Here is a 14368-nt window from a genome sequence, read left to right as displayed (position 1 = left end):
CCTGTTTTTTTTAATGTTCAATGTTAACCATTTGTGCAGATAGCATGAAGTAGAAAAGATCGCCGATGCTAATGTAGAGTTAGCGTTAGCATGTCTCCCCCGGGCTTAAATGGTGTATTATCACACCGGTGTGACAGTACTCTTCAAAGGATTCACGAAATATGACTACTACTCTTACTGTTTCACATTTTGGGTTACTTATACTTCATGTTAAGGCTAATAAAAATGACAAGGCTAAGGCTGTAATGCTAACTAACGTGCTCGCTACTAGCTAGTTAGCTAACTTGATCCAACCACTCCTGGTCCTTTCATCAGACGGGAAGCGAAATAACGAGCAAGACCCATTGCTGGTATGATTACAACCTGGTACAAAGCACACAGGCATCTTGTTGAAGTTTCCTTAACTTAGCTATCTCTTATATTTAGTGGAGGAAAACAATTATGACATCAGTTTTGACATCCTTTACGCGACTCTGGAATTTGTAGTCTTTCTAGTTGCGTATTTTTCATAGTCTTATATTTCAACAGTTTTACGATAAACTGGAAATCATTTTTTAAGATTGACAAACATCATATGTGTAATTCGTGGCACAATTCAATTTTCTCTCGCCATTGACTTCAATACATAATTTTTCCGAAATAAGGTGCCATGAGGTCCACCGGAAAGGGAGGGACTTCGCCTCTCTATACAGTTTGGCCGAAAAGCAATGCTTTTCGAGCTGGGCAACCCTGTCCCCTAAAAATGACGTTCCCAAAGAACTAAACTGCATTCTCAATTACGTTTAGCGAGAAACGTATTTTCTCCCACGTTACGTTTGTTATAAACGTATCTTAAATACATTTATTTTCTACATATCTTTGCCATTTATTGTCTTGCTTATAATAATGATAATTTATAAATATAATTTTAGACCACACATTTGAAATAGTCTTTGAATATTTACCTAACTGTTCCTTTTCAGATTGTTAAACATTTTGAGAATTGTTTAACTTTTCCCTTCAGATTTTGAAATGACATTGGATTGATACTTTAAGTAATGGAATTATGTTATCATGCCATAGTCTTTTTGATTTAATATTTAATGAAGCTAACGTAAATATAATCCTAAATTGAAGACACTGCAATTTTGCATATTACAGATTGATTAGATCACCAGTCTGAATTTCTTATACCTTAGCTGGATCTCTTATCATCCTGATTTTAAACGCTTTTGACTAGTGATTGCCTTAAATAAATCTTTAAGTTGCCAGCTGGTTTTTATTTTATAATTTGATAAATAAGATTAACTAATGATTAAATGTTAAAACATAGTTTAATAAATGGTTTTGCTATTATGTATCTGTGATTGTATATGTGTTCATTATTATGCTTTTGACAAAAGATGCTCCAAACACTGACGAGAGATGATGTTTCTATTATGATTGGCTGTCTCGATCATTTTGATTGAATGTTTCATTCTTATTATGTTGTTCTTAATGTGATTGTTATTGAGGCAATCAATGTTGTGTAAGTCCACAATCAAATCTGAAGATTCCCATTGATTTAAGTATTGAACAAAATATTATTAGACTAAGGTTTTTTAGGTCTTCAAAATGCATCAAAAGAGAGGAACTGTTGGGGAAATATTTTCCAAGGCCCATAACTTTGACCCAGTTGATCAGTTCATACTGTCCTGACTGAGCACACGCACCTGTAACCTTGGCTGCTGTGCTCTCAGTGTTTTGTCTCCCTGTTCCTGCCTGTTTGCATCAGCTGATAGAGGTGTTATGATTCTATCTTGTTATGCACAATGTTAATTATTCTCTCTGAACTAGCTAAATACATGGGTCTGGGGTAGAGTTCTTCAGAATTGATTGTGGCATCTCAACCGTGTGGTCAACTCGTGGCCCGTGATATGTTGAAGCTCCAAATAAACCGTCAGTGTTTGCCATCAAAACTCAGAAGTCTCCCCCACAAATGTATTGTTAGTAGTAGGCTAACTAATACAAAGTCAAACAGTATCAATTTCATTAAGAACTAATGGTAAAATTGTATCTTTATCACTCTTCAAAGACAGCAGAAAACATGCAATATGTACTATGGAGGGGAATTTGACAGAGGATGAAAGTACTTCATTTCATTTCTGGTAGCAGTCAAATGAGTACCGAGTCCAACAGTGTCAGTTTTATTAAGAAGTTGTGGTAAAAAAAAATATTTGTATCACTCATTGAATATAGCAGGGAAAAAAAGTGAAGAGCAGTTGATTTGAAAAAACAAACTCGAGAGACGGCTGATTTGACCGCAGTGCAGAATCGCTGTATAGTTTAAATCTTCTAACAATGTTGTCCGTTTTAGACATAGGCCTATTATATTTACAGCCCTTAATAATATTCATTTTCTGGGCTCAATATGTGTCTTGGCCGTTTTCGTTGTGATTGCTAAATTCACCTTGTTTCCCCTTGTTTATAATATCACCGTTCCAAGCAAACGAGGGCTTTTGTTTTTAAATCACTTCCGCGAGTTTCGCCCCGCCCCTCGCTCCAATCACCATTAGAACATTTAGTAAGGTAAAAAAACAAAAAGGCATCTCAGACGCTCTTCCGCTTACTTGTGTAATAAAGAAAAACAAATGGACCGTAGATACACTGATTAGGGAGACACCATCTGGTCACAACTTTAAATATTTGACCATGTTTATGTGCAAATGAAGAACTCTCACTGGTTCAGAACCTTTTTTCTTGAGTGAGTCTCTTTTCTTTTCTGACTATACGGACTATCTTCTTGTTCTTTTCTGGACCTATCCACTATCTCTTGTCTCTGTCCAGTGAATTACACTTTTGTTACTGGAGCAGGTAAAGCATACAACAGATACTTTCAGCATTATCGGAGCACGAAGTGGAAGCTTGGATGAAACACAGCGAACTTCTAAACAATGAACACCTGCAACTTGGAAGAAATAAAGTTGAGTTTTAGGCGTTCTATTATTGCAATGCAAACCCATGATGTAATGACTGTATGATGTAATAATTTAGTCATTGAATGACTAGTGGGGGTTGCTAGTGAATTAATTTCCGAAAAAAAAAAAAAAGTTTGAGAAACACTGCGCTTGTGGATTGTCAAAGAAAAAAATGTCTATGCAAATGTTATTATTAAGAATAATTGAAAAAAAAATTATAAAAAATATTAATACATTTTTTTTATAATATATATTTTTTAATTTTCCATTTTTATTTTGTAATTATCTCGCGACCCCCACTCTGGGTCTCGCGAACCCCCGGGGGGTCGCGACCCCCACTTTGGGAACCCCTGGTTTAGACAACAAAAACAGAGTGAAGCTCTCATTTCATAGACAATCTTTGAGTACAGACACCGTCCTGCAGAGAGCACACAACCCAACAGCACATTTTTGTTCTGGCATCACTTTACAAAACGTTTGCATTAAGACACTAAGACTAGCTGGTCCCTTGTAAAGGTCAGTCCACCTTAAATGAGCAGTGGGTGATCAGCAGGTGAAAGGCAGGACACGGGAACTTGATCCCGAGGAGATGTAAAGATTATTAAACAAAAAATAGTCAAGTCAAGGGGTCAAAAAAATGAACATTTGTGATTACTCGCAAATCGGTTGCAGGTGGGTGAAATCAGGCTTAGGGAGTAACGTATTACATGCATTAGGTCATCAGGATACAAAATAGACGAATGTACGCTCTTACAGTTACAGAAGCAGCTGACGACCAACACACTTGTGTCTTTTGAAATGATTATGCCATTCAAATATTTTGTCACAAACATTGCAGCTCTATTTTTCCTCTGCTGTGTGGACTCTCATGTGTGCCATTAAATTATCCCTCCATGTAAAAGTTTTTTTACAGACTGTACATGTGAATGGTTTTTCTCCTGTGTGGACTCTCATGTGTCCTGTTAAACTTCTACTCTGTGAAAAAGCTTTCTTACAGACTGTACAGGTGAATGGTTTCTCTCCTGTGTGGACTCTCATGTGTTCCTTTAAATTTCCACTATGTGAAAAAGCTTTCTTACAGACTGTACAGGTGAATGGTTTCTCTCCTGTGTGGACTCTCATGTGTACATTTAAACTTCCAATCTGTGAAAAAGCTTTCTTACAGACTGTACAGGTGAATGGTTTCTCTCCTGTGTGTCTTCTCATGTGCACCTTTAAATGTCCACTCTTTGAAAAAGCTTTCTTACAGACTGAGCAGCTGGATGGTTTATTTTCAGCACTACGTTGTGGATCACTGACAGATTCATGTCTATTTTTCAGTGAGTTTGAGCCTGATGCAGGTTCTCTGGTCTCTTTCCAATCAGCACTGTCTTCAGTGTCAGGTTCAGAAGAGTCTCCTGCATCAGGTTCAGAAGAGTCGTCAGTGTCGTCCTCAGTCTTTGTTTGTAAACTGCTCTCTGGATCTGAGTTCCTGGCTGGTTCTGGTCCTCGACAGTCATCTCCATCAGCTTCTGTTTCCATGTGTTCAGTTTGTCTTTGATGAGGCTGTGAGGACTGAGGTTTCTCTTTATCATCTTCACTCTTCACAGGGTCAGGAGCGAAAGTGGATTTGGTGATATCAGCCTCCTCCAGCTCCTGAAGCTGCTCTCCCTCCTGACTGATCCTGAGTTCCTCCTGTTCCTGCTTAATGTGTGGGGGGGGCACTGGGTCCTCCTGGTCCAGACTGGTGCTCCACTCCTGCTGGTCAGGGAGAAGCTCTTCCTTAACCACCACCGGCAGCTGGACATCTGCAGGAAATAGGAAACACACAGTCAGAACAAACTGTTAAGTGTTAGCATTTAAACATCAAATCACCATTACAATGGGAGAGATTTTGCAGCCCTTATTAATGCCTTTGTTTTTATATTTTCACCTTATCTTTCTTAGTCCCACCTATTGTGTATTTTTGTTGGCTCAATTCACCTCATGTAGCCCCGCCCCTTTCCACTTCCAGTTAAAAATGAAAAAGGTTTTTTTCTTCTGGTATAGCACTAGCTGCAATGCAAACAATTGTATTTGGGATCGTTCACAGATACACTACGCCTACAGCAGAGGTGCCCAGTACGTCGACCGCGGTCGACCGGTCGACCGCGGGGGCAATGCTGGTAGATCGCGAGTCATTCATAAATTAAAAAAAATCCAGCTCCGTTAAAATAGACAAAACAGGTTTTGATCCCTCCTCCTTTGGCCTCCCTGCCACTTAATTCAGGAGTTGACTTGATTGACAGAAAAAGCAACCTATTGCTTTCCAGTCTGTTAACACAGAATGCAAAGCGATACAAAATCAGTCAAGTGCCGGGAGAGACAAACAACAAAATGAGTGCGGGAACGAGCAAAAAGCTAAAGACATACCACTTCCACACAGAATGGGAGGGAGAATCTTTTTTTGTGATGTCACATTCAAAGGTTATTTGCCTTATTTGTAAAGCAAGCGTCGCTCTGCCAAAGAAAGGTAACGTGGAGAGGCATTATCGGAGTGTTCACAAGGCATATGACAGCGACTTCCCTCCGAGTAGCGAGTTGAGAAAGAGAAAGGTCATGTATTATTGCTACACAAACATTATCTCTTAGTCTTAGTGTCGCCAACTCGTTTCTAACATGCAAAAAGACAAACAAATGCGTCTATGGTCGGTGTATTTTCTATCTTTCCAATCCAGAAGAGATCTCTCTCTCCCCCGTCTGTTTGCAAGGGGGCGGGGCAGTTTACACACACGCATCTGCTACATGCAGCAACACACGGAGGAGATGGTGGAGAGAAGCGCTCCAAGGTGTGGTTACATGTTACCCGTCTTGAGGTGGACAATGCTCGTCACCAAAAGTGTTTAGCATGTAAGGGCGGTAACACGAGCAATTTGTCTAAACATTTAGCAAAAGTGCACCACATTCAGACGGAGGAATGCACCGGGTTCGACTGTCTTTCGAGTAGCTCTGTAGCCCCATCCACGAGTAACGTTTCCACGTCAGGTGTTATGTATGCTAGCAGCAACACACGGAGTTAACTACATTATACAAACATGGGTTAATGATTAGAGGAACTGAGTTATTTATTTTGTTAAAGTTTCAGCTATTCTCTTTCCAGTTCTGTCATCAGATTATTTAATAAGATTTGTTAAAACATTGTTGTTTCTTTTGATGTGAAATATTATTTATTTAATTCAAATAAAAAGCAATGTTAATTTTGTTCACAATTTGTTAAGTTAATTTAATAATATATGTATTTTTGAATTAAGTATTCATCTTTATTGTCTTCATTGTTAGTTTCCACATGCCTAAAACAACCTCAAACTAAATCTAAAAGTTGATGGCTAAATAAGAGCGTTTGAGAAATTGTGCAAGGCACACAGTAGTAGTCCGAATAGTCGATTAATCGTTTCATTAATCTATAGATTAATCGATAATCAAATTAGTCGTTTGTTGCAGCCCTATTGTAGTTATCCCATGTAAAAATAAAACGTGTTATTCAGCAACCCTTGCAATTTGGGTTTTTATTTTTGGTTGGTAGACCTCGGTTAGCTGGTCATTTCAAAAGTAGCTCACCAGCCAAAAAAGTGTGGGCACCCCTGGCCTACAGTATAGAATTTAAATACTCTGTTACAAATTGAAATCTTGCATTCAAACCTTATTTAAGTAAAAGTATCCAAGTATTAACAGAACATTTTACAGCACCTTCTTATGTAAAAGTAATGATGGTGCAGTAAAATGTTCCTTGTCAGTGTTTAATTTATGATGTTTCTTGATTATTATGTATGTTGCATTTTACTGCTGTACATGTTCAAAGTTGCGCTTGTATAAATGATTATAGATGAAGGAACCTGCTAAATATTAAAATGTGTGTTTTCTATATACAGTACCAATCAAAAGTTTGGACTCCTTCTCATTCAATGGTTTTTGTTTATTTTAATTTATTTCTACTTTGTATATTAATACTGAAGACATCAAAACTATGGAAGAACACATATGGAATTATCTAGTTAACAAAAAATTGTTAAGAATTCAAGAATATGATTTTTATTTTAGATTCTTCAAAGTCGCCCCCTTTTGCCTTGATGACAGCTTTGCACACTCTTGGCTTCTCTCAGTCAGCTTAATGAGGTAGACACCTGGAATGGTTTTCAATTAACACGGGTGCCTTGTCAAGAGTCAATTTGTGGAATGACTTGCCTTCTTAATGTGTTTGACACCATCAGTTGTTTTGTGCAGAGGTAGAGTTAGTCCACAGTGGAAAGCCCTATTTGACTGCTGTTGTAATCCATATTATAGCAAGAACGACTCAACCCAGTAAAGAGAAACGACCGTCCATCGTCACTTTAAGAAATGAAGCCCAGTCGATCCGGAAAATGTCAAGAACTTTGAATGTATCCTCAAGCGCAGTCGCAAAAACCATCGAATGCTATTATGAAACTGGCTCTCATGATGACCCCTCCTGGAAAGGAAGAGCAATAGTTACCTCTGCTGCAGAGGAAAAATACATCAGAGTTACCAGCCTCAGAAACCGCAAATTAAAGCACCTCAGATTAGAGCCCACATAAATGATCACAGAGCTCAAGGAGCAGACAATCTTAACATGCACTGTTCAGAGGAGACTGCGTGAATTAGGCCTTCGTGGTCCAATTGGTGCAAAGATCCACTAATGAGGATGAACAACAAGACGAAGAGAATTGTTTGGGCCAAGAAAACACAAGGATTGGACATTAGACCAGTGGAAATCTGTACTTTGGTCTGATCGGTCCAAATTAGAGGTTTTTGGTTCCAACCTCTGTGTCTTTGGGAGAAGCAGAGAATGTGAGCGGATGGCTTCTGCATAAGTGGTTTCCACTGTGAAGCATGGAGGAGGAGGTGAGGTGGGGGGCTTTGCTGGTCTCACTGTAGGTGATTTATTCAGAATTCAAGGCACCCTTAACCAGCATGGCTACCAAAGCATTCTGCAGTAGCCAGCAAAATATAAATCATATTCTGGATTATTGTAACACTTTCTTGTTAACTAGATCATTCCATATGTGTTCTTTTATAGTTTTAATGTCTTCAGTATAAATCTACAAAGTAGAACCAATTTAAATAAATAAAAAACTTCAAATGAGAAGATGTGTCCAAACGTTTGACTGCGTCTAATACTAGTGTATATCTCCCTCAACAAAAAAAAGATATATATATATATATATATATATATATATATAATATATATATATATATTTAAGCAATAGATCACGGCCTGAAGTGAGCTATTGCTTTTATAAAACGGTTACCAAGTGTGGCAATATGAAAGAAAAATACACAATCTAATTTAAATAGTTTTTATTAGCAAATAATGATGTTCAAATTAAAAGTCCCTCCGTTGCCTTCTGCACGAAAGGTGGTTGCTATGCAACAACTCTAACAGCTAGCGAACATATTAGACAGAGCGTTGATCCATTATTTGGCTATTTACTTACATTCATTTGTATGTTGCCGTTTATTGTGCACCCACTGAAAAACTGTCCAGCATCAGTAGCATGGCTAACGTGGTTACTTGTACAGGTTGAGGTTGTTCTAGGCTGTTGCTTGGCGTGGCGAGAATATTGCTCCATTTTCTCCGGTCCCCGAGATTCGGCTTCCAGTAGCTCTGGAGAGAGCTTTCGCACCTGTGGCCACTAACGGTCATAATTTCTCTGCTTTGTTTCAAGACCTGCATCAGAAAGCTTTTGAATGGTGGTACTTTTCCAGTTGGTCTACCTGCTCTTCGTTAGGTGCTTTTTTTTCTGGAGATAGGCACTGCTCAATCCACTACTCCATAGTAAGACCCCCCCGGAGGTCGAAGTTAATCTTAAATGTTTCAATGTTATGCTTTGTAATTTTGTTTCGTAACGGAAGAAATGCAAATATATTTATAAAACTGACAAGTAAAATCAAGCAATCTGATTGGTCGATAGTGTTTTTGCGGACCTCTTTGATTACAGATTTGAAAACATTGTCGCTTGCTTTAAAAGTAGCACAATTCATTATGTCAAACCTTGGAAAGTGTCTAGATATCCCTGCCCTAATGCCAAAGGAACTGCACACTGAATATGTTTTGCCGTTTGATGTCTATGTCTGGACCGCTGCGTAAAAGGGAGGGTTTCTGCCCCGTTACTTCTCCGCTGCTTTCTTGTTTCAGTATGAAAAGCAAACTGCAACGGTATACTGTTTTTCTTAGACGCGGAGGGATACTGACTTGTTGTGAAAAGTAACTTACAATTCTACCCGTGGTATACGCTCAGTATATCACGGCTAAGAACCAATCAGATTGCTTGATTTGACTTGTCCGTTTTATAAATACAGAATGTATTATAAATACATGTTAGCAATAATTGATTGATGAGATTTTACATTAATTTATATTAATTTTTTAATTACTTAATGACCTTTGTACTAGTTCCCCTATTCTTTATCAAGTAACATTTTAGATTAGTTTAATTTATTATTTAACATATTTATTCATTGATTTCTTTATGAATTATTCTCGCACAATTTGAATTAATCGAAAGTGTTGTTATTATTTGCCGGATCCTGCCGGAACAGGATCCGGCACCTCTTCATTTTGGCCACCCTGTGTTCCGGCACCTATTTGGGCAGATCCGGTACCTCTCACAAAAAATAAAAATTAAAAATGGTTAAAATGAAATAAAATATGCAGATATTAATTTACAGAAAAAATCCCAAGAATTTCATGTCGTTTATTAAGATTAAGATTTGAAAGAGTCGGAGATCTGTGTTGACGCATGAAAAGCTGGACCAACGGACAAACGTCTTTCACTTTTGAAATTCGCCACATGAGGAGCACGTCGCAGAGAGGAAGAAACGGTGATTCAATGCAAGCATGTCAAAAAGACAGTTACATTTACTGTCTTTCTTCAAAAAGAAGGAAGAGGTAATAGACACTTCAAAACGAGTCAGAAAAGCCTCCACAAGCAGCGATGAGGGCAGCTGCAGCGGTCATGTTGATGGTCAAAACCAGGAGGAGGTTAGCGCCGCAACAGCTAGCCAGCTAGCTAACCGACAGCTAGCCAACCGGGGCAGCGGGTCAGGTTCACCGCCAGCCGGAACAGGAGCCAGCTACCGTCAGCCAGGTGGACCACCAACAGCAAAGGGTAGGTACCCTGGCATCAACTAGCCCGGTACAACAGCCGGAGCAAGAGGCGAGCGGAACCGCGACATCAGCTGGCTTACAGCAGGAAGATTCAGTAGGAGAGGAGAGCGCATTGAGCGTAGAAGAGTGTGGGACGTCCAGCGACAGGTCAGTTTTTTCTAACTGTGGCCAAGAACTTGGAGGACCGTATGTTATCTCAAGGAGGCCGGATGCCAGATAAAACTGGATATAACAAGTTCATTGAGGAGTTGAAGGTGCTTTACGCACAATACTGGCCCGAGGACGCAGGTGCGCTGTATGGAGAGACTGAGGTCGAGTCACTGTGTCAGCGCTTCAACATTGCCAACCCGCGCGCAGTCATACGGGCCTACAGAACGTACAGAGACTCAGATGGTAAAGACACCCCCGATGAGCTGATGGAGTTACTTGTTGCTGTCAACAGCATTCCCATTGCAAGTGCTGAATGTGAGCGCGGATTTTCTCAAATGAACTTGATTTGCACTCCCAACCGTAGCTCTTTGCTCACATCTACCATGTCATCTTTACTCTTCCTAAATCTTGTTGGACCCCCCCTGGCTAAATTCAATCCAGTCCCGTACGTGAGGTCCTGGGTGGCCAAAGGACACAGAACTGCCACAGACACACGCAGTAAAAGCAGAAAAAAAGAGATAGAGGACAATCCGGACATGCTCGTGATGTGGGGTGTTTTAAACAACTAAATATGGTGAGCAAACATACTGTCTATTAATAGGCCGCCGTGCCAATCTTTGAATAGGCCTAATAAAAAAAATGTTTACACGTTAAACCTGTTGAGAAATTAATTGCTGGCTGTATACTGAAGTCCCACCTGTGGTGATGTGGGCATTTGCCTATGTTGTGCGTACTAGCCTAAACAATTATAAATGATCGTCATAACATTTATACCATGGATACTATTTGAAATTGAGGCTTGTAAGTCCCACAGCGTTGCAAGTGGACATTTTCATGTTGTTTTCAGCACCTTTTCTGTATACGTTCCGGGACCTGTACGCGTCTCGTCATCCCTGAGCTGTCATATGTACTTTGCGTTCCGGCACCTTATGATTTACAAATTAAGCACTGCTTTTACTTAAATAAGATATTAATGCAGTACTTTAACTTGCAATGGAGTATTTTCACAGCGTGGTGTTTGTACTTTTACTTCAGGATTTACTACCTGCAGCAAGTGCTGAAAAAGGGTCTAAAAGTGTTATTAATGTGATAATAAAGTGCGACTGAAGAGTTAATTAAGGGTAAAGGGAACAGACCTGCTCTGTGTGTCCGAAGCTGAGGCTGTAAAACAGCGTCCAGTAGTTTCTGGAGTCTCTTGATCTCCTCTTTGGAAAGAGACAGCTCCTCCTCGAGCTCTCCTATCGTTTTTTCAAACAGAGCAAATATCTCTTCAACAGTGAGTCGCTGCTTCTTCAACGACAGCAGCATTTGGACTTTACTCATGTTTACTAGATCACCTTTTCCTGCAGACTCCGTTAAACACACCGTTTCTCTCTCCATCAAACTCTTAATCTGACTAGTGTTGCTAACGTGTTTCCAGCTAGCATGCTAAGCTAGCTCCTATAGTCCGAGGTAAACGCTCCAGAAAAAAGAGCACACAGTCCATTCAGAGGTTTATCCAAACACACAGATGATGGATCAGTAGTGCTGGAGCTCACACACACTTTCTCAGGAACACAGAGAGAGAGAACCGTAGCGACGAGACGCTGTTGCCAAATAAGATGTGGGACGAACAACTGGTGATATTCTCTAACGGTAGGAAGTTGTATCAGGGGCGTGTACAGAGTGGAGCTGGCTGTGTCTTAGAACAGGAAGAAGAGGGAGGGCTTATCAAAAATCTGAATCATTCCAGGAGGAGGAGCAGCGCTGAACTGTTTCCTCATTTACAAACGGGGTCTCGCTTACAACCTGCTCTACATTTAAAAACAGTCTTCAGCTGTAAAATATTTGCTTTAAATTCCGGCTTTCGTAGCACACAGCTCCAAACTTATGGTAGCAGTGGTGTAAGAAGTACTCAGATATTCTACTAAAGTAAAAGTAGAAATACTACAGGGTAAAAATACTGTGTAACAAGTAAAAGTACAAAAGCATTGGTATCAAAATATATTTAAAGTACCAAAAGTAAAAGTACTCCTTATGCATAATTGCCCTTTTCAGAATCGTATATATGTATATATATTGAGTTACTGGGTTACTATAATGATTATTGATGTGTTTTATCACAGTTAGTAAATGTAGAGCTAATTTGAATAACTTGATGTCCTGCTGCTGGCTATCTTATCCTATAAATAACTGTCAAAGTGTGTTTAATAATTGATTTATATTTTTGAATGATCTACTAATCTATATCTAATGAGTAAATAAAAGCTATCAAATGAATGCAGTGGTGTATTATTGATTATTAAAGTAACCTGTGTTGTCAGTATCAAGATATGAGTTTGCTTAAATATATGTGTGTTTAATTACTTTGTATCAAATAATAGCGATCTGTGTGGCCAGAAGCTGGAGATGTGAGGGGTGAAGCCTTTGTGTTTGGAGTGGGATGTGAGCGAGGGGACATCCTTATTTGGACAATAGCTCAAATCTCTGGAATGCTTGCATGGTAAAAAAGAGTGTGCGTTACACATGCTTAGGGCAGATGGGTGTGTGTTTTCATTGCAGTAAATATATGTGCTGTGTGATTACTGTTCAACTATACCTGTGTTTTATTCTTTCATGCTGTGAGTACTAAATTGCTACAACATTGTGCAGTAGTTGGCTTAAACATGTTTAATTATTCCGATACAACTCCTCCCCACCTGTGTATAAAGGTTGTGATATTTTGATGCTCGGCGCCCCTTCTGACTGACCGTCTCCGATATTGGTATCGCACGGTAGTAGAATTGAGCCCAGAGTACTCATTGTATTGTATTGTTACCTTTTATCATTAAAACAGATTATTGTTTGAACTTGTATCTTGGTGTTTCTTAATCCCTTCTTTTATGATTTTACCCAGCTCACTAAAAGGACACGCGGAGCCGAGTTGGGTGTTAGAACCCTCTGACTCCAACAGTATACAGACTGTTTTCTAAAATGTAGTACAGTAGAAGTATAAAGCAGCATAAACTGAGACGTATTGGCATCAACCACTACTTACTACTCACTGTGCATAATGTCCAATTTTAGAATCATATATATTGAATTACTGGATTATTTCATTTGTTATACATGAATGTGTTTGTTACATCCCTAATAAAGTGTAGGGAAAATGGAGACAGTAACACACAACAACCAATAACAGTCAGGGTGAAAGAGAACACAAGTTTATTTATTTACGCCAAAATAAATGCCAACAAATGTTCTTTAAGTGAGGAGAAAAAGAAGATTATGCCAAATTAAATAAATGAATATAACAAAACTCAAAAAAAAGCCCTCACTACCTGTTCTACTAACAAGGAAACAAAACAACTACAGGGTGCAACAATCTACTAACCTAGTGTGTCTACAGACTTTACGTGAAGAGAGGTAGAGGGAACCCCAAACTTACCCAAATCCTCCCCCTCCCACCACACACACATTTAACAATACTAAAAACAAGATGGCAGAATAATGACCACATCTATCAGAGATCACAAAGAGGCTCTGTCAGCAGCAGGTCTGAGAGAGTGAAGGCTTCCTGGATTGCCTCCTTTAATGACAGGCCCTGGCTACATTCTTAAAGGTTCACATATGGAAATAAAATATAATTATAATATCTTTGATAATTCACAATAACTAAGTTCTAAATGTGTCTTCTGTTAAGATGTTGAATTAACACCAGCATTGAATAAATTAATACATTATTTCTGATAGCATTATGTGAAATAAAATCTGTAGCAATATTTTAAACTCTACTTGTATCTCATCAGTTAATTAGTTACAAAAATACATATAACTATTCTCTGGTTCTGGCGGAAACAGTTCTTTCTGAAACGTTTTGGGACACTTTGGTGTACCCCTTTTAGTATGATAATTAGCCTATTATCATTAGCCAGACAGCATTGTGTGACTTGTTAAACTGGTTTACCTGCATGTGTGGGTGTAGGTATTGCTTTTATTATGATAATAGGCTAAGCCAGGTAGTATTGTGTAACTTAAGTGTTCAATGTAAATAGGATTCAGATACTTGTCGCATCGGGACACCTGGAAGGGGGTGGTGCATGCATTCCTTTGTTAATATGCTAAGCCAGACAGAATGAACACTGGTTCCTCCTCCCTATCTATTCCTTCAGGTAATCTACTA

General features: G+C 39.0%; 1 protein-coding gene across 3 annotated transcripts; it reads right to left on the bottom strand.

Moving 5' to 3' along the window:
• Window positions 1–2149: 2149 nt before the first annotated feature.
• On the bottom strand, window positions 2150–11877 carry LOC307017889 (uncharacterized protein). 3 transcript variants are annotated; one of them, XM_079647792.1, is made up of 3 exons: window positions 11565–11877; window positions 11364–11465; window positions 2150–4723 (listed from the first exon to the last, which is right to left on the bottom strand). In XM_079647792.1, the coding sequence occupies exons 1-3, from the start codon at window positions 11605–11607 to the stop codon at window positions 3777–3779; spliced, it is 1092 nt and encodes a 363-aa protein (XP_079503918.1). In that variant the 5' UTR covers window positions 11608–11877; the 3' UTR covers window positions 2150–3776. The 3 variants fall into 3 exon arrangements, 2 of the variants coding, with proteins under 2 accessions (XP_079503918.1, XP_079503917.1); XM_079647791.1 differs by having other exon boundaries at window positions 11364–11877; XR_013802298.1 differs by lacking the exon at window positions 2150–4723 and adding an exon at window positions 9477–9572 and having other exon boundaries at window positions 11364–11877.
• Between the last annotated feature and the right edge of the window lie 2491 nt (window positions 11878–14368).

Source organism: Notothenia rossii (assembly GCF_949606895.1).
Source record: "Notothenia rossii genome assembly, chromosome: 9".
NCBI lineage: Eukaryota > Metazoa > Chordata > Actinopteri > Perciformes > Nototheniidae > Notothenia > Notothenia rossii.
Note: the sequence above shows the minus strand (reverse complement) of the source record. Positions and strands in the feature narration are given on the sequence as shown.

Excerpts from the sequence above, each read along its gene's own strand:
- LOC307017889 (XM_079647791.1), bottom strand. The coding sequence starts at position 11,607 with ATGGAGAGAGAAACGGTGTGTTTAACGGAGTCTGCAGGAAAAGGTGAT. Across the intron at positions 4,724-11,363 it reads GCTTCGGACACACAGAGCAG|ATGTCCAGCTGCCGGTGGTG; the intron begins GTCTGTTCCCTT and ends TATTTCCTGCAG.